General features: G+C 36.1%; 1 protein-coding gene across 1 annotated transcript in view; it reads right to left on the bottom strand.

Moving 5' to 3' along the window:
- IL1RAPL2 (interleukin 1 receptor accessory protein like 2) overlaps positions 1-19,870 on the bottom strand; it is a 436,774-nt gene that overhangs the window by 15,492 nt on the left and 401,412 nt on the right. Inside the window, exons 6-7 of the mRNA XM_072956493.1 lie at positions 11,975-12,120; positions 3,362-3,505 (exon numbers count right to left, since the gene is read on the bottom strand). Of these exons, the coding sequence (XP_072812594.1) occupies positions 3,362-3,505; positions 11,975-12,120 (290 nt within the window). The remainder of the gene's footprint in view (positions 1-3,361; positions 3,506-11,974; positions 12,121-19,870) is intronic.

Here is a 19,870-nt window from a genome sequence, read left to right as displayed (position 1 = left end):
TATATTTACATATTCCAAATCAAGTTATGACAAAGAACATAGATGTCTTTGATACGTGTTAACACCCAACACGTCTGGATAATAAATTGTATGTAACATTCTAGAAGCACATCATTCTTTGTAAAATAATTGATTCTGGTTTCAGTCATTTCTCTTTAAGATGAATTAAAGGTGAAGAGCTTGTGGTAGCTGGCCAGAGCAGGAAGAGAGCTCTCAAAGTCACCATGTCAGATGTCCCAGAAGGTCTAGGATGCCAGCTAGTGAGCAAGCAATGATGCCACAGTTTAAAAAAAATGTACTTCAGCCCTATGGAGACAGCCAGGAAAATCTCATGAATAACCACAGCTGTTGCTCACAAAGAGGAGCAAGACGGATAGAGCAACATCAACAACATGATGCAAATAAGGTCAACAGCAAGTCCTGAAAATTGTTTTAAAACCAAATGGCAATTCAGCAACACCACTTTGCTAGGCAAGGCTAATGAACCTTCTGTGTTAAATCATGCTAAGCCCATCTGAGGAACCGGAAAACAGAGCACAACGCAGACGGCGCATTATAAGGAAGAAGGCTCGCACAGTGGTTGCCATAGGTATGCTGCTTCCAGTGAAGAGAGAAGTTATAAGGAAGGGAACCAAACTCTCTGTGTAAGAATTTTCCTGTTACCACACTGTCCATCTCTTTTTAAAATCTCATTTTAATCCCATTCACCATCAAGGAGCCATTCCTGTTTACAACCCAGTTCTTCTGGGGCTATGCTAAACACAATGATAAACCTTAGCTGCTGAAGTGCAAAGACTGTGTAACTTTGTTAATTATTACGTCCTCAATGCCTACTATAGTACCAGTGTGTGTGCGTATGTTTGCGTGTGTGCATAGTGTTGACCCAGATGAAAAATGTAAGTAAATACATCTTTCATAGTGCTTGGCACATAGTGGACACTTAATAAGTATTTAATGACTATATAGTTCAAAGGTCAAATAATCATTGGTGAATTGAAATGAAATGAATTATATTAAAAATGGTTAAGAAGTCAAGGTTTATTTGATAGATATTATTTTATAAAAACTATGACATTTTGTAAGAACTTTCAGGAAATGCTACTGTAGATTTGAATCAACAGAAAACATGAACAAAATGTGTATGGGTAAAACTAAGGTGTGTCTATGAGATGTCAAATATTTAAATAAAGAAATAAAAAATTTGGTAGGTTATCTAGCTGACATTTGGCATCATGAAACTGGATATTTCTAAAAGGGGCTTTAATATTCATTTATTCATTCTCATTACATACCCGCTGACTTTTTAGTATTCCATTCAGCTAGTACAGAGATTGTATATTTGAGGTCCAAGTTTCCACGTAGGAATATAAAATATTTTAACTTTCCTTCCTGATGAAAACCCTTGAAACCCACCCCCATATTACATTTTTTCCCCTAAAACAATTGGCTTGGAATCATTACACAATTCTCTAATCAAAATGCTCTAGCTTACTTCTTATCTTTGGCCACATGGGCCATATTGCACATATAAGTGCAAAATGGAACACTGGATCCCTGAAATATCCTATGATATGAATATGAGTATTTAATCTTACAAATATGTATTACAACTGATCAGTTAGTCTAGATTATTGGATATGGGTGATGAAACTAATTATTTCAGATTAGTTTATTTTTTAATTTTTAAAAAAATTTTGGGGGGAGGAAATTAGGTTTATTTATTTACTTTTTAATGAAGGTACTAGATATTGAACCCAGGACCTCGTGCATGCTATGCATGCACTCCACCACTGAGCTATATCCCTCCCCCTCAGCTTAATAAATCATATCACCTCTCATGGAAAGTATTAGTAAATTGCTTATAATTATGACCTAAAGCAAATGAATCACTGGAGACTCCCTTTCATGTACTTTCATATAGACAATGCATCTTTAACATTCCCGATTGGATACTTTAGCTACTGTTGACACTTGGGAACCAGTGTAATTTTACTCAATACCATATTTCATTTAGTTATTTTATGTGTACAGGCAAGAAGTAAGATTTTTCAATATTAATTACTACACAAAGAAGCTGAGGGTAATTGACTACATTTTCACACATACAGTTGGAGAGTGTAATTACAGTCAGAATAGACCCGAATTTCTCATTCTTAAGATATGCCTGCATAAGGGTCTGTAATACTTTTAAATGGGCTGCTATAATCTTTAGTTAAATATACTGCTTTGATAATAAGCATGTATATGTACTCATCAAACAGCATTTCTCTAGTTTACTAATGAAAACACACTCATGTCATTGTTCACATAATAGTAACAATAAGACCAAAATCAAAGATTCCACAAAAGTTTGGATGTTACAGTCACCACTCTGCTCTACTCCTATCACTATAAAAATAAAATAATGAACCCCTCTCCTTTGAGGACCTCAAAAAACCCAAACAAACAAAAGCTCTAACCTTCATTATTCAAATACAATGAAAACTAAGATTTAAATCTGCCTTTTTAAAGTAATGATTTACAATTGGACTTCTTTATCTTGACTTACCTAAGGCATTCCATACACATGTTTCCAAGGCTTATAGTAGTTTGTGAGTGAGAACTTTATGCATAAGGAGTGATATGTTATGATTTCTTATTGGTATTAATTGGAAATATGGTAATTTGTTCTCTTGAAAAATTAAATCACTTTTGAATGTTCAAAGAAACAAGGTTCAATACAATGTTCTATTGGTATTCATAAGATTTCCAAGGGCCATAAATAACAAACATAAGAAAATTATAAGCCATATTGTGAACTTCTATCCTTTGAGGTCACCTTTGAAAATGGTGCCACAATCATCCAAAATATGTGTACTACGAGCTTTAAAAAAGAATATCTTCATAGCTTTTAATCTATTTCTTAAATGATTTGTTTGTATTTTTTTTTGATAACAGGAAGGGCTAAAAATGATCTGTACCTAAATTCAAATTTTCTAGAGGAAAAAATTGGAATTGATCCTTAATTTGTTTCTTAGTTAAGGAAAAGGGCTTTGACAGCAATTGTTTGATCTCCTGACCGACTAATATCTCCTTTGTTAAACTGTTCGTTTGGAATTAATTTCAAAAAATAAAACCATTTTAAGGAACAACGATATATCATTTACCCAGATTCATCTACTTTTAATATTTTCTCCTCTTCGCTCTCTTTCTTGATAGATTAATAAATTTTTTTTCTGCACTATTTGAGGGTAAGTTATATTAGTCATAGGCCTTTAACTCTAAATATTTCATCATGTATTGCCCAAGAATAGGGATATTCTCTTACTTAATCACAAATTCATGCCTTTTAACTGAATTTGAACCATAGGAGATAGCTTACCATCTGTAGTTTCATCACCTCCAAAATGCTGTCGGTAGAAGAGCATCAGTTCAATATTGTAGCATTTGTAGATAACCACGAGCAGTACAAGGAGGAGGAAGATTGCTCCCAGGCCTCCTGCAAGCTCAATTTTGTAGATTAAATCTGGAACAAATAAAATAAATAGGAAAAGGTAATTAAATCAGCAACACTTGGGAACTTCCCATATTTCTAGTCTCTAAGATGTACAACCCGTTCTGTTTTTTTAACAGAAGATTCTTGCTTAATGCAATAAGTAGCTTTGTTCTTGATACATTCGTGTAAATCAATTTTTTGTTAAATTAACTCTCTTCTAAATATTTAAGTAATTTTACTATTAAAAGTGATGTCTATCCGCAAAAGGATTAGTCATTCCCAATTTGTTTTGAACAAGTCTAGATCTCACATATATACTTTTGCTTTAAGTGTATTTCAGGGAACTATTAGAGCTGCCTTGTATTGGGTCCAGGTCCAATACTTTCTTGTTTCTGTTTAATTATCTTTTGGCTTAGCAAGATTACCATCTAATACTTCTCAGGCCACAGGCTCTACTCTTCCACAGAAGAACAGCATCATAAAATTATTCTCACAATCAAAGAAAATCTAATGAGCTTGCAGGATTTAACTGTTTCATTTAACCTTGGTAGAACATAATCCAATAGAAGGTAACCAGGGGAAATTAGCTTATCCATTTCCCCTACTTATTTGAATAAATGACTATAATTTGTATGTGATATAATATATCCAGTGGGACTAAAAGAGAATGAGAAACCTGGGCTAATTACTTGGCCTATTCAGCCAACACCAGACTACCTGATAGCAGTCTTAGGCTGCTCCACTGGGGCATCCCTAGAATTCTGAGGGTTGGAACAATTAAATCAACACATAATGGAAGGAGACGTAATATATTCTGGGCTCAGGGAATAGTGACTTACCTGTGACTTAGCTTAATTAGTGGTAGTAACTAATCTAGGATGTATCATCAAAAGAGAGGATACTATCATGGAATTTAGAGAAAGGGGAAGTCAGAGAAGAAATTAGAATATGAATTCAGCAATGTCCAGAGGAGAAATGCTGAATCTGAAAGACACCAGACCAGAGACATATTTTCCACTCTGGGACAGAAACATTGACTGGTCTCAACATAATATAGATAAAACTGCCTTAAAGATTAGCAAACCTCTCCTTAATCTAATTCCATAATTACCAAGTGACTCTTTTATTACTAATTCAGCTTACTGTGTAACTACAAACTGAAAAAGGGAGTGACATTTTAGTTTGTACATCAGTTGCTTATGACTTTGGTTAGCATCAATCAGCCTCCCTGGATGCATCAATTCTGGGGCACTGTCAAAGTCAAACTGATGACCATGACAGACTGCCTTTCTTGAAGGTCTCTTGATAGGAAAATCATAAACTTTTCCCTGAAACTGTCCCTTGTCTCTGTATAGATTTATTGCTTAAGATAAGTTAGGCTCAATAGAACAAGATTAAGAAAAAAGATAAACATATATAATATATACTACAAGTAATATATATTATAGATAAAAATTTTCAACCAGTCTACTGTCTATTCTCTAAGTGATCCTTTAAGGCAAGAGTTGTCAGTCCAAGTTTACTGATGAAGAATCTAAGAATCTCAGTATTTTAATTCACTTACCCAAGGGCACACATCTAAGAAGTGGCCAAGATGGGACTTGAGCCTAGATAGTCGAACTTCATATTTAAGGTTCTCTTTATTACATGACAGCTTCATAAGTTCCAGTCTGGAAGGTGACAACAAAAATCCTTCTCCCTGTTCCTCCATAGAACTGTTGGTAACGCTTCTCAAGAACAGGTGACTTGCAGTGAATTTTGGCTTCCTCTGCTATTTCACTTCCAAGGAAAAAAGCTAAACTACAATTCACCAGGCTGAATGCTAGGACTGAGCAGATCTCAGGTACTTCAGGGGAGGGTACTGAAGAATCCTGTAGCTATACCAGGGAGGAACGAGGGGCTCCCTGAAGTCCAGTATGTGAAAAAAAAAAGTCTTAGGTTTCATGGGGGAATAGAGAATTTGGTATTTGAAAGGAGGTGGAGTGAGAGAGATGGCAGTGGCCAGAGACAGCATGGCCAATCAGGAGAGTCACTGAATAGAAGCGTAAGAAACATAAATAAATGTCATTCTTTTTGAGGAAGGAGAAGGGAGGAGGGTGGAAAAAGAAGGGAGTGAAGCTGCTATGAGAGTCAAACTATGTTAATAAGGAACATTATGAGGGGCCACATAATGAGTAGGCATAGGAAGGAAACTGGAATCTGTCTCTGTCCTGCCTGCTGTAAGAGGTGTCCATTTTGAAAATTAAGCTACAAAATTTCAGGTAAAAAATAATCCTACCACACATTAACCCTGCCTCCTGCCCTGGATACAGAAAGTGGCTCTCCAAGAACCACTGACTGCCTCTATGTGGGTGGTAAGGCAGGCTTGCTTATGAGACCTCCATGGGGCTGCAATATCACAATCTTTGCTTGCTTACTTTCTGTTACATCAGTTACGCATTCTTAATAACCAGTGTTAAGCTGACAGAGCAATATGATTTTTTTCCCTTTGGTTACTCTGAAAACGGACTTCTCTTTGATCTTAGGTCATTGAGTTACTTGATTCAACATGTTTTTCCTATTGTAAAATGTTCATTTAATGGTAACTCTTGAAATCTCTCTCTGTATGTCTCTCTGTCTCTATCTCTGTCTCTCTTCCCTCTGTGTCTCACTCTCTGGTCAGAACAGCTTTCAACTGTTTTCAAAGTCACCGAATGGGAATTTTTTCCAACAAGTTCTACGTTATTTACAGAGTAGAGTTGCTATTAGGTAGATGGAAAACTTCAGCAGCAGGAACAATTTGTGCTACCAAGTAGTAGACACCTTTTTGAACAGTAAATTTATGGAAGAAAACCATGGTGTGAAAAGTACCTTTGTGGTTTGGGGGTCCATTTTATAAAAATGTCTTTGAAAGATATTACCTAATGATGGCTGTTTACATCGAAAACTGTGAACCTAGTCCCTGAGATTCAACCAGTATTCTTTGATACAGCCCAGGCAGTCACATTAGTAGGGAAACGTGTATCCTATAATCAGAGGGCAGAATTGCCATCACCCAGATGACACCTGGCTTTTCTTTTGTCTTCTGCTTTCAACTGCCATTTTCCATCTCTGCAGGATCTATACTTCTAGGAACATTTCCTGACTGAGAAGATGAAAGTCATTTTATTTGGATTGTGTCTTGTACACACTTCACAAGGACAGCGATAACCAGAACAGCAAATATTTATGGGATTGTAACTTTTTCTAGGTACCCAAAGTACATGTGTAGTTCTTTTAACCTTCTTAGTTCGAACACAACTATTTTCTCACTTGGAACATTAAGATCAGACAATATAGAATGGGACACATAGCAGCTGACGTCAAGGAACTGAAGAGCGGGAAGAATGAAAATGTTTGAACTTGCTCTTAAGTTGGGAAGCAGGTTAGGAAATCCCACCTGAGGGTTTCCTATACAGGTTAGGGGTTCAGGGTGGGAAAGTAGCACTAGTAGTGAAGAGAAAGAGAGAAAAATTCAGTGATACGCTTCTGTTTGTGGGAAAGGGAGTATATACAGAGAAGAAATAATTCTCAGAATTTCCCTAGCGTAAGTTCAGATCCTTGGTTCACCAAAAAAAAAAAAAAAAAGGAATGGATTTGTTACTAAAATAGTTGTACTTATTGGCAAATAGTCCACTGGAGAGTGAGGTAGTAGTAGGTTCAGGTAGAAGATGTATAAGTAGGGGACATCTTGCTTTGAGAAAGCCTGACCCTGTTAATTGCATATATTAGACACGAGTTTTCATTTTAGGAAAGGCCTTTTCAGTTTGTGAAAGGATTCATGAAATGTTTCTTCTCCATAATGATCACTTAGGGCATTTTTAATATCTGACTTATAGCTCATCAGGAAGTTATTGTTCCATAAAACAAGCCATATTCATATTCCGGGTGGAAACACTATGGTTACTGATGCCAGGCTATGTTGTGATAAAGCCTAAAAGGTTCAACTCCAAGGGAAATATCTGGAGTTTTGCAAGACAAATGAGTTCAGTCTGATTTAATACATTGTATCAAGATGATAGGGCTTCCTGCTCTTTTCTGGAGCTCTACCATATTTTTGAGAGCTCCAGAGGAATATGGAGTAAGAGAAGGTGAACTGCATCCTTTTGCAAAGCACAGTGAAAAAATTTAACTGCTACCTAAAACAGAGTACAAACTGGTATACCATGAGGCAAAAAAAGGTTTGTTGGTCTATATGTTTTCCACAAATTATACTAATATTTAAAAATCAAAATATCGTATATCTAGTCTTTCAACTTCACTTGAAAACTGAAGCTCTCATATCCTTAGGTTCACGTTCCAGCAGGCATGGCAATAATCTTCTAGAAAAGAGTAGTGACTTCCCTTTAAAGGAAGGCACATCTTCTCTAGCTTATGTTTAATATCCAGCCCTCTTTTTTTTTTAAATTCAATATGTGCTGGCTGCTGGGGTCTTTGGATTTTCATCCCCTAATCTGGAAAGTCAAAGTTTTTAAAAAATAAGTGCATTCTGACAACCCAGAATAGACACTAGTCAAGACCAGTTCTCAAAGAAATCCTTTTTTTACTAATGCCTGATATCCATCTCCCACCCTACTATGCTGGTCCAGGAGCATTTTTACCCAACAAGTGATTTTGAGCAGTTACTATATTCTATGTTCTAGGGATACAGCAGTAAATAAGGCAGAAAAAGTCCTTGTTCTCATGCAGTTTACATTCCAGTGTGTGAGGGCGGGGGGGAGAAGAAAACAAATATGGTATCAGAGAATAGTAAATACAACAAACAGAAACAGAGCCAAGTTAGAGGGAAAAGAAAGGTGATGCGTAGTCCACCAATGGATGAATGGATCCAGAAAATATGGCATATATATACACAGTAGAATATTATTCAGCCTTAAAAAGGAAGGAAGTTCTGTCATTTGCTACAACATGGATGAACCCGGAGGCCATTAAACTAAGTGAAATAAGCCAGACAGAGAAAGATAAATACTATACTGCATGGTATTGCTTATATGTGGAACTGTAAAAAAAAAAGTTGAAGTCATAGAAACAGGAGAAAAATGGTTGTCAGGGGATGGGGGAGGAAATTGGGAGAGGTAGATAAAAGGGTACAAACTTTTATTAAGGTCCAATTTATAACATGGTGACTATAGTGTATGACATTGTATAATTGAAATTTGCTAGGAAGGTAGAACTTAGATGTTATCACTCACAAAAAAATAAAAGGTAAACATGTAAGGTGATGGATGTGTTATTTAACTCAAGGGAGAGAGTCATTTCACAACGTATACATATATCAAGTCATCACGTTGTACACTTACTATCTTACAATTTTGTCAATTTTACCTCAATAAACCTACCAAATTTTGTAAAAAAGAAAGTGACTGGGTAGTAGTATTTTATAAAGTGTGGCCAGAGAAAGGTCTATTGAGTGGGTAATATTTAAGCAGAGACCTGTATGAAAACCCCAAGTGAGTCATGGGAACAGCTGGAGAACAGTTTTCCAGGCAGAGGAAATAACAAGTGCAAAGACCAAGAGCCAGGACTATGCTTGGTAAGCATGAGAAATAGAAAGTAGGCTAGTGTGTGCAAGGTTTGAGGCAGATTGTGATAGAAAATGAGATCAGAAATGCAATCGATTGTGTCATGCCTTGAAGGCCATGGCAAAGATCAGAGATTTCATTCTAAGTGTAACAGTAAGAGTTCTGTAATTGGAGGATTCTGATTAAAGGAATGATATGACCTGGCTTACACATTAAAAGGATCATTCCAGATGCTGTGATAAGATCAGACTGTAAGGGGACAAGGGGGAAGCAGGGAGACCAGTTAGGAGGCTATTGCAGTGAGCCAGGCAATTGATGCTGGTGGCTCAGACTAGAATGGTAACAGTGAAGGGGGGAAAGTGCTCAGAGTCTAGATATGTTTTAAAAGCAGAGCCATGGGATTTTCTGGTAGGCTAGATACAGTGTGTGAGCAGAGAAAAAAAAGTCAAGGATAACTCCAAGGATTTTGGCTGGAGCAACTGGAAGGATGGTGATAGAGATGGAGAAGGCAACTGGAGGATCAGGTTTAGAGAGAGCAGAAATCAGGAATCCTGTTTGAGACAAGTGAAGCTTGATCCGCCTACTAGATATGTCTACTAGTGGAGTTTCAGAATAGTTGTTGAATAGGCACTTAAAAAATCAACTCTGAAGTTTACACAAGAAGTCAAAGCTAGAGATATAAACTTGGGAGTTGTCAGCATATGAATTATAAGCAAAACTGAGGTGGAGATGGAATGAAATCATCTGGGAAGTGAGTGAGAAGAGGCACCCTGAACCCTTGGGAACTCTAATCTTTAGAGATCAGGAAGATGAGGATTACTATTTTCAGTTACTCATGATTTAGATGCATTTCCTTGTGGAAGCCATGTAGGCAGCAGTTTTACGGTGTACCTTGGTTGCTAGTGTCAGATTGTCAGAAATTTCAAGGGCTGCTAGTAGTTGCTTTACTTATTAAAGAGAAAAGGATTTGTTTTAAAACTCAAAGCTTTTTAGGTCTCTACTGACTGAATGATAAGACCTCTCCATTATTTTTCCTCATAGCAGGATTTTAATTGTAATACTATATCTCTTTTGTGCAATTTTTTTTTCTGCTTAAGTTTTAAGGTGTGTCTTTCTTTGCACCCTCACTGCCCTGAAAACTACAAGCCCCACACAGACCTGGGGATGTCTATCTTATTCAGCACTCTAATCCCTAGTACCTAGCAAAATGCTCATCAATAATAAAATAATGATCCCCAATAATAAAAGAGAACTTTATTCATTAACTAGAATGGGTTCTTCTAAGTGCCTATTAGTGGCCAGACACTGTCCAAGATCCTGAGGATACAAGAGGTGCAGCAGAGTCTGGCTTGGAGGATCTCTGAGCCGAAAATAAGACTGAGATGAACAGGACCAAAGTGATCCTTGCCACAAGGTATCTGGATTTGGATGATCAAGGTCTGTCCTTTATGTAGGTGGACAAATGGTGGCCTAGTGCATAGAAGTTATCTGACTAAGCATGGTATATTTCACACTGTATCATTATCATTTGTACCTCAAAGTGACTACATGGTAGATATTATTACCCCTATTTTATAGATGAGGAAACTAAGGTTTAGGGTGTCTAATCAGAAAAGTTTGTCCTTCTGAACCAGGTAGCTGAATGAGTGACTGAATCAGGATCTCCTTAACCAGGGTCTCCTAATTTCACTTTCTATGTTAGACTCTTTTATAAAAAAATTTACTGAAGTGTAGTTGATTTACAATTTTAGTTTTAGGTGTACAGTAAAGCAATTTGGTTATACATATACGTACATATATATTTTTTCTTTTCAGATTCTTTTCCATTATATGTTATTACAAGGAATTGAATATAGTTCCTTATATTACACAGTAGGTCCTTGTTTATCTATTTTACACTTAGTACTGTATATCTGTTAATCCCTAACTCTTTTATATTTACATACTCCTTTATTTTAAGATGGAAAGAAGTCCAACAGAGTAAGAAATGGTGCTAGAGAGATAAAAGCATTATTTTCAGAATAATGACCTTTCTTTGCTTCTCTTAGAGCTGCTGGTCAAGGTTAAGTATTAGGGCTGGCTGGAAAATAGAAATTCCATCTTGGCTATGAGGTTCAACTAGTGACCTTACTGATTGAATCTGTTCTATTGCTCTATAGCCTAGACAACAAGAACACTGATTGAGAACATTTGTTCTGTTACATTTACAAAACCTTTGCCAGATGCACAGACACAGAAATTATTCAGCCTTTTGCAGTAACCAACAGTCGTGGCAGGGTAAGATCCAATCTCAGAAGCTGCTCCAGCTGCTGGGATTGTTGTTCTTATGTCTGCTTTTATCTCTTTTACTTGTAAATTTATAGTTTCTTTTCTTTGCCCATTATATACAATTTCCACCCCATATGGAATCACCTCTAGAAAGGGATCTATATAAATACCAAACTATTTTAAATATATATACACCTGCTAAAGGCCTCGAACACTGGGTCATATCATGAAATATTGTTCATATTTATTATAATTGTAAAAACATTATATAATACTATTCATTATTTTTATTTGTATTTTAGTCAGGGAATAAAAAATGACTTTGTTTCTAATTCAATAGTAAAACCTCTAGTATTTCATTTAAGCAATATAAGACGATGGTGAAAAATAAAGAAATTTTGAATGTCAATGCCTATCAACTTTATATAACACTTATAACCAAGGCATATTTAATCTCATTGGATTTAACACATAGTGATATTTCATTTCATTTATCCACTTCCTAGTGGTATGGAAGATCACAGGCATTTTATGCTAATATCCACAGCAAGAGAGATTTTTTTTCCTTAAAATGACAAAATGTTTACTATAAATTTATACTAAATGATAAAATCAGGCCAAGAAACATACCTAACTTCAATAGTTATTTGGTACCTAAATAAATTATAATAACAGTTATAAAAATCAGTACCCTTTTTACGCAGCAGGACACTGGCATGTTTTCGTCCATTTCGGTTTTCCACATGGCAGGTATAATTCGCCAGGTCAGCCTCCACCACTGAATCAAAGATGAGTGCCAACTCAACTTCTTTTTCTCCAAGATGTTCTTTGAGGAGCCTGGAATAAAGGAAAGTATTCTTGGCTGAATTGGTTTGAGTTGAGGAGCGTGTAGCCATGCAAAGACTGAAGATGGTTATGTAGCTCACAAAGGTCTCCAGTGGGCTGGACAGTCCTGATGGGTGTATGTGCGGAAACTTCAAAAAGAAAACACAAAAAATGACTCTTAATGCGAAGATCAGATGGGAAAGGAAAAAAGTGAGGACTTCACTCAGTAAAAAGAAATATTAACAGGCCACTAGGCTTTGATAAATGAAGCCAATATGATTTGTGTGGTAAACAGGAGGAAACATTGGACTTCATATTCTAAGTTGAGCTTATGAAAACAAATTGGATTTTTGCACCATGGTATAAAAGGAAAAAAGTCTGTAGGAGTGTAGGGTTTGTGTTAGAGGCCAGAGTTCTGACAACAGGGGGTAAGAGGGTAAAGAAAGGGACCTTGAAAATGGTTCCCTTATGAGAAGTAAACTAAAGGAGTTTAGTGGCCTTCTATCCTTGAATATCAGAGAGAAGCCCATTCTCTACTTTGTCCTGCCTTTTGTCCAATGCAGGCATATATCCCTCTGCCCTAATCCCCCAAGGACACTAGCCACCTACCATGATCCTACTTGCTCCAGACATTGCTTACAATTTGTCTTTCTTCTTCCCTCCCCACTCATTCACAGGAGAAACTCTGCCCCATGTGATATTTTCTCACAGTCCTGCTTTTTGCTTTCTCAAGGGAAATTGCAAAGGGTCTTGAATGGCCAGTAACAGGCGTTCTTCACAGAGGAGCTGAGTTGCCAGGAATCTTTCCTGAGGAGTGTGCCTTCTGTTTCTTTAGAGAGTTATATTCTCCCAATGGCCAGCTGCCTCCTAGGTGAGGTGAAAGTGGGTACCCTGCCGAATTTTCCTCTCGGTCTCCTGCTTTTGACCAAAGAAAGAGCAAACTGTGAGTCTAAATGGTGAAAGTCCTGCCATTAAGTTCTGGGGTGAGGTTGTTAAATACATGACTTTGCACTGTGGAACACTGGGGTGCTGAAAGTAATTCTCATCTCTTTTTTGGACACTTGGGTTATAAAGTTAGAGAAAAACCTTCTGATTTACTGGCATTTAGCATAAAGCTGGAAAAGAGAACTATACTCAGAGAAAACTAGGTTATAAATGCCAGCCTCCCACTTAAATGCTCAGGCTGGATTCTTACAAAGTCATTAACTCAATGGCATCTTAATATAACTCAACTTTAAGTTGGGAAAAATACCTATATACTTACCTTAACTTTGTCGTGGAGGTAAAATGAGTTACAGTGATTTAAAAATTATGTAAATACAAAGGAGTGTTATTAAACATCAACACTCCATTATCCAAAGACGAATTCTTTAAATTTTGGCTCCTCCAAAAATATTTATATTGATATTTAAAATTGGCTTGGATTAATCTCTTCTGGTGCCCCTATGAGAGAAGGAAGGGCTTAAAGTTGGGTTGGTGGAAGAGAGTTCCTAGAATCTGAGAAACTCTCATACTGAAATCCTAAACCCAGATTATATTCCAGATAGACATGCTTTTAAAATTAACTCTGTTTCTGTTCCTTCCAATAATGCACATATCAGAGAGTTGACAATACTGGCATTTGTAACTTGAGTAAGTCTCCTTAGTATAATAATTTTCTTAACCACATTTTACTAATAGTCTTTCTATTAATTTTTTTCTTCTTGGCCAAAGTTGTAGTTTTCTCTCTCTTTCCTGTCCCAACATATATCTAACCAAGGAAAAAGAAATGGGAATTTACTGTCTTCATGGTTTATGTTGAATTTTACTCTCTACATTTTCTCCCTGCTATGAGTAAATCGCACTACACTCAATTATTTTAGTTATGTGTAACCTGCTATGGAATAACCCCCCTTTAGTGCCAGAAGCTGCTTAGGCACCACAAATTAAGTTTGATTTAAAGCTTCACGTGTAGGGCAGCCACAGCCTTTGCCAGGCATGAGGCAGAAAGCTGATACTGTCCCTCCAGAGCAAGCCTTTCCCTCTTCATTTCTAATGCAGTTTCCAAAAACAGCTCTTCACAGGCAGCAGAAAGAAACTGGAGAGAGGATTTGAAAAATGATCCTTCATCCGTCTATTAATATATATGAGGTGTCTTAATTATCAGCTCTTGAAAATATAGAGGTGACTTGCTTTTTTGGAATTAAGGAGCAAGTTGGTATTACGTCTATAAATCGCTCCACAGAGTAATCACAACTTCCTAGCAAATATTGGTATATAACATTTATCAATGATTCTTTGTCATTCCCCTAAATGCCTAGCTCTGGGATAGACAGTTTGTGTAAGAGAAATAAAAGCATTAAAAGACCAGATGCTTGCTCCTAGTAAGCATTCAAATTTAAACAAGGAGACAAGCTCTAAACAGCTGAAAAAATTATAGACAGAATGAGGTAAAACAGGGTGGTACAGTCATGCTTACAATGGGATTTTGAAAAAGGGAGAGACTATTATTGACTAAATTAGCTGGAGAAGGCTTGAGAAGACTGCTTAAACAAAAGGAAGAAGGAAGTGTTTTCTGGGAGGGAAGATAGGAACAGGTTTTTGCCGAAAGTGTGAAAGAGAGACACTGAAGAAACTGGTTTTTGAAATGCAAGATACAAATGAGGCGATCTTGGGATACATGTCAAATAAGTTCAGAAGTATCTCATTCCAAGAGTTAACACTGAAGGCAAGTTATAGGCAATAGTGAACACTGGCAAAATTAAAAATAATAATAATAAATTCAGGTGACAGAAATCACTATCTTTGAATGCTTCATTTGGTTAAGACCTATTATTAAAAAATAATACTAGAAAAAGTTTACAAGTTGTCACTCTTACCCTTACAACAAGAAAAAAACTGAATAAAATAAAAATCAACAACTCTTCTTAGATCTGTCAGGTAATTGAGGTCCCAGGGTGAACTCCCGCCCCTCAAAACTTGGGAGAGAGGCAAATATTGAGAATCATAGTGTCTTTGGGAGCAAAAGGCTAGGAATGGGAGCCAGTATGAATAAAAACACTTAAACTGTAATTGATGAGTCACTACAGGTGCAGTATGGACTAGCTTGAGAGTTAAAAAAAAAACAACTCTGTGGGATCTGATCTTAGGAGTGCCCCATACTTTCATGAGTTTTGCTTCTAGGAGCCCTACCAGTTCAGGGTGAAGATCAGAGACAAATTCCCTTATGCTTTTGACAGGGGAAAGGGAAAATCAACTATCCTGAAATGAGCCCAGAGCATTCTGCTCTTCTTAACAAAGAAATGCCTTCAAGGGAAAATCTTTTAGCAGAGCCTAAATTACTTGGGTTTTGCCAAACCTAGGGTATCAGAGGAAAGAGAAATATCCAACTTCAGCCCCCTAAAGCTTTGCTGTCTCATAATCGAAGAAGCAGAGGAAAGCTGAGAGGCACTTGTAAAGGTCACAGCCCAAAGGCACAGGATCATTAGAAGACTGAGACTTTATCACAGGATTATAGGATGCTTACCACCACATCAGTCAAGCTCCTGTGTGATTACAAGGCTTTTAGCTGAAAGAACTGCAAACCTCAGTCCCTATTTAAGAAGCAGTCTCTAGGAAAACCCAAAGAAAACACTGGAGACATATACAAGTACATTAGGAAAATTTAGCTTCTAATACCCACAACTATAGAAAACAGTAAACACAGCCTAACTCTTACCCACATAAACATAATATGTCACGCTAAAGACCTCTTTATCTCAGTTCCTTCTACCTGATACATCACACATGGCTTTCAACCAAAAAAATTACAAGGCACGCTAAAAAGCAAAAAACAAACAAACAAACAAAAAACAGTGTGAAGAGACAAAGCAAGCATTATAACTGTATTCAGATATGGCAGAGAATTATCAGAATGGTAATATAAAATAACTATGATTAATATGTTAAAGGCTTGAATAGAAAAAGTGAACATACCTCAACAGATAGGTAATATAACCAGAGAGATGAAAACTCTAAGAAAGAATCAAAAGGAAATGCTAGAAATCAAAACACTGTAACAGAAATAAAGAATGCCTCTCATGGACTCATCAATAGACTAGACATGGCCAAAGAAAGAATCAGTTTTCTTGAAGACAGTCAATAGAAATCTCCTAAATTGAAAAGACAGAGAATAAAGCATGAAAAAGGAACAAAATATTGAACATCTGAGGTATAACTAACAAAGGAGTAATATACATGTTAACTGAAATACCAGGAAAGGAAAGAGAGAGAAACAATAGAAATACTTGAAATATTAATAACTGAGAATTTTCCAGACACCAGATGATAGGGGCAGGAAGCTTAGAAAATGGCAAGAAGAGTGAATTCCAAAATAATCTACACCTCAATATATTACATTCTAACTGTAGAAAATGAAAAAAAGAAAATCTTGAAAGAAGAGGAGAAAAAAACTTACCTATAGAGGAAAAAGAATAAGAAACATATCAGACTTCTCTTTAGAAACCATACAAGTGAGAGTGAAATATTTAAAATGTTGCAAGAAAATAACCAGAATACTGTATCCATCTAAATTATCCTTCAAAATGAAGAAGAAATAAAGACCTTCTCAGACAAATAAAAACTGAGGGAATTTGCTGCTGGTAGAAATGTTAAAGGAAGCTCTTAAGAGAACATAAAAATGATACAGGGCAGAAATTTGGATCTACATAATGAAAGGAAGAGTGTTAGAGAAGGGATAAATGAAGATAAACTAAAATATTTTACTTTTCTTATTCATAACTGTTCTAACAGTTAATAGCTTGTTTTAAAAAATGATAGCAGTAATAGCAATTATAAGAAGAGTAAGTTCTGGGGATCTGATATATAGCATAGTGACTGTAGTTAATAGCATGATATTGTATACTTGAAAGTTGCTGAGATTAGATCTTAAGCATTCTCACCAAATTAAAAAGTTATGTTAAGTATGTGAGCTAAACTAACATAATGGTGTATGCCAAATTATACCTCAATAAGATAAAAAGAAAGTGAAAACGTAACCTACAGAATGGGAGAAAATAGTTGTGAACCATATATCTGACACGGGGTTAATATCCAAAATATATAAGAAACTCTTACAACTCAGTATAAAAACAAAACAAAACAAAACACATAACCTGATTAAAAATGGGAAAAGGACCTGAACAGACATTTATCCAAAGAAGACATACAAATGGCCAACGGGTATATTTTGAAAAGGTATTCAAATTCACTATCATCAGGGACCTGCAAATCAAAATCACAATGAGATATCATCTCAAACCTTTTAGAATGGCTATTATCAGAAAGGCAAAAGATAAGAATTGTTGGCCAGAATGTGAAGCAAAGAGACCCCGTACATTGTTGGTGGGAATATAAATTGGTGCAGCCACTATGGAAAACAGTACAGAGATTCCTCAAAAAATTAAAAATTGAACTAACATGTGATCTAGCAATCCCCCATCTGGGTATATATCCAAAGGAAATGAAATCAAGATCTCAAATAGATATTTGTACACATTGAGAGTATGGCTTGGTTTCCATAACCAACGTACGGAAACAACCTAAGTGACCATCAGTAGATGAATGGATAGAAAATATGTGGTTTATATGCACAATGGAATATTATTCAGTCTCAAAAAAAGAAAATCTTGCCATTAGTGACAACATAGGGAAACACGGAGAACACTATGCTAAGTGAAATAAGTCAGACAGAGAATGAAAAATACTGTGATATCATTTATATATGGAATATAAAAAAGCTAAACTCATAGTAACAGAGTAGAATGGTGGTTACCAGGAGCTGGAGGGTGGAAGAAATAGGGAGATACTGGTTGGTGGATAAAATGGGGAAATGCTGGTCAAAGGGGACAAACTTTCAACTGTAAGGTGAATAAGTTCTGGAAACCTAATGTACAGCATGGTGAATATAGTTAATATTACACTATATACTTGAAGTTTGAGAGGAGAGTAAATCTCAAGTGTTCTCACTATTCAGACACAAAAAATGGTAACTGTATGGTAATGGGTATGTTAATTAGTTTAATTGTGGTAATCATTTCACAATGTATACATATACCAAAACATCACATTTTATACCTTAAATATGTACAATTTTAATTTTTCAACCATACCTCAATAAAGCTGGAATTTTTAAAATCAAACATGAAATAGAGAAAAGAGATTTGATCCCCCTTCCAACATAAAATAAAATAAAATAAAATAAAATAAAACTTCTAATTCCCAGATCATATGCTAGTTCTATTTTTTTGAGAATTTTAGTATTTTGAGAAACCTCCATACCATTTTCCACAGTGGCTGCACCAATTTATATTCTCACCAATAGTGTACAAGCATTCACTTCTCTCCACAACCTCACCAACATTTGTTACTGGTGTTCTTTTTGATTATAGCCAGGTGTGAGGTGATATCTCATTGTGGTTTTGATTTGCATCTCTTTGATGATTAGTGATGTTGAGCTAATGTACTTGTTGAGCATGTACATGTTGGTCATCTGTATGTCTTCTTTGGAAAAATGTCTATTCAGGTCTTCTACCCAGGTTTTAATTGGGTTCTTTGGTTTGTTTGCTTTTTGATATTGGTTTGTAAGAGCTGTTCCAATTTTCATTCAGTGTAAGTAGTCCCTTAAACCAAACTGAATCCTCCTTCAATGTCTAGGTACCTTGCAAGTCTTTGGGTCTTTATTCAAATGTGAGTAATCATTGTTTAGGAATAATGATTGAGAATATCAAGAATAGAAGATAGTTTTTAAAAATCCTCTTAAACAAAATATTTTAGTGTCATTTGCTTTCTAAAAAAATTTCCGTAAAAGTCCTACTAGTCAAAGACCAGGACCAAGCCCATGGTCTGTCAAAATCAGATTTATTGACCGAATGCACTGAGGAAGGTACACCCCAGAGGAACTGTGGATTTCTTCTTCTTGATTGAAGGGAATAAGAAAGCATCTTTTGTAACGTTTGGGTTCCCACTAAAAGATTCCAAGGAAAGTATGAGAAAGGAAGGATAGGTTCTGGATTGACTGCAGTTTCTGAGGCAACTGGGGAAGGGGGACTGATGAGGAAGTAGATACTTTCATGAGGCAAAGGTGGCTTAGTAATATGAAAAGGGCAAAGCAGATCTGGGCATCACCGATAAGAAAGCAGTAGTCACTCAAAAAAGCTGGGGATCATTATGGCATTTTACAACTGCTGCATGACCTTGGAGAAAGTGTTTTCTGTTAACTTTGCAGCTGGCTTTGTCTGTCCTCCCAGCCTGATTAATAGTAGGCCTGCTTATTCTCAGTCCAGAATGATTTTTACTCTTTCAGTCCTGGGCAGGTTTTGACTCTTTATATCCTAAATGTGGAATATAACAGAACATTCTGGGCAATTGAGGATTCTTGCTAGTTGTGTTTTGATAAATTCAATCTATTTCCACGGAACTGTGAATCAACTGCCCAAGGACAGCTCTTCCTCAGTCTCTAAGCCTCGGTATTTTTTAATCTGTAAAATAAACTTATACTATTTATCTCAAATGAGTATCATAAAAATACAATATAATTTAGGATGTCAAATGTTTTTGGAATCTACTGTGTAGTATAAAAGCATGGAGGAATTATTATTATCAACATCATCTAATTATAGGTTCTTGTCTAGAGCAGCTTACAACACAAAACACCATATTTGACACTGGGCATCTATGCTCTGCAAAGTAGATGAAGAGAGGTAACAAATATATCTCAGGTGGGCTTTAAATATTTTATGCATAG

The sequence above is a fragment of the Vicugna pacos genome, chromosome X (assembly GCF_048564905.1).
Source record: "Vicugna pacos chromosome X, VicPac4, whole genome shotgun sequence".
NCBI lineage: Eukaryota > Metazoa > Chordata > Mammalia > Artiodactyla > Camelidae > Vicugna > Vicugna pacos.
Note: the sequence above shows the minus strand (reverse complement) of the source record. Positions and strands in the feature narration are given on the sequence as shown.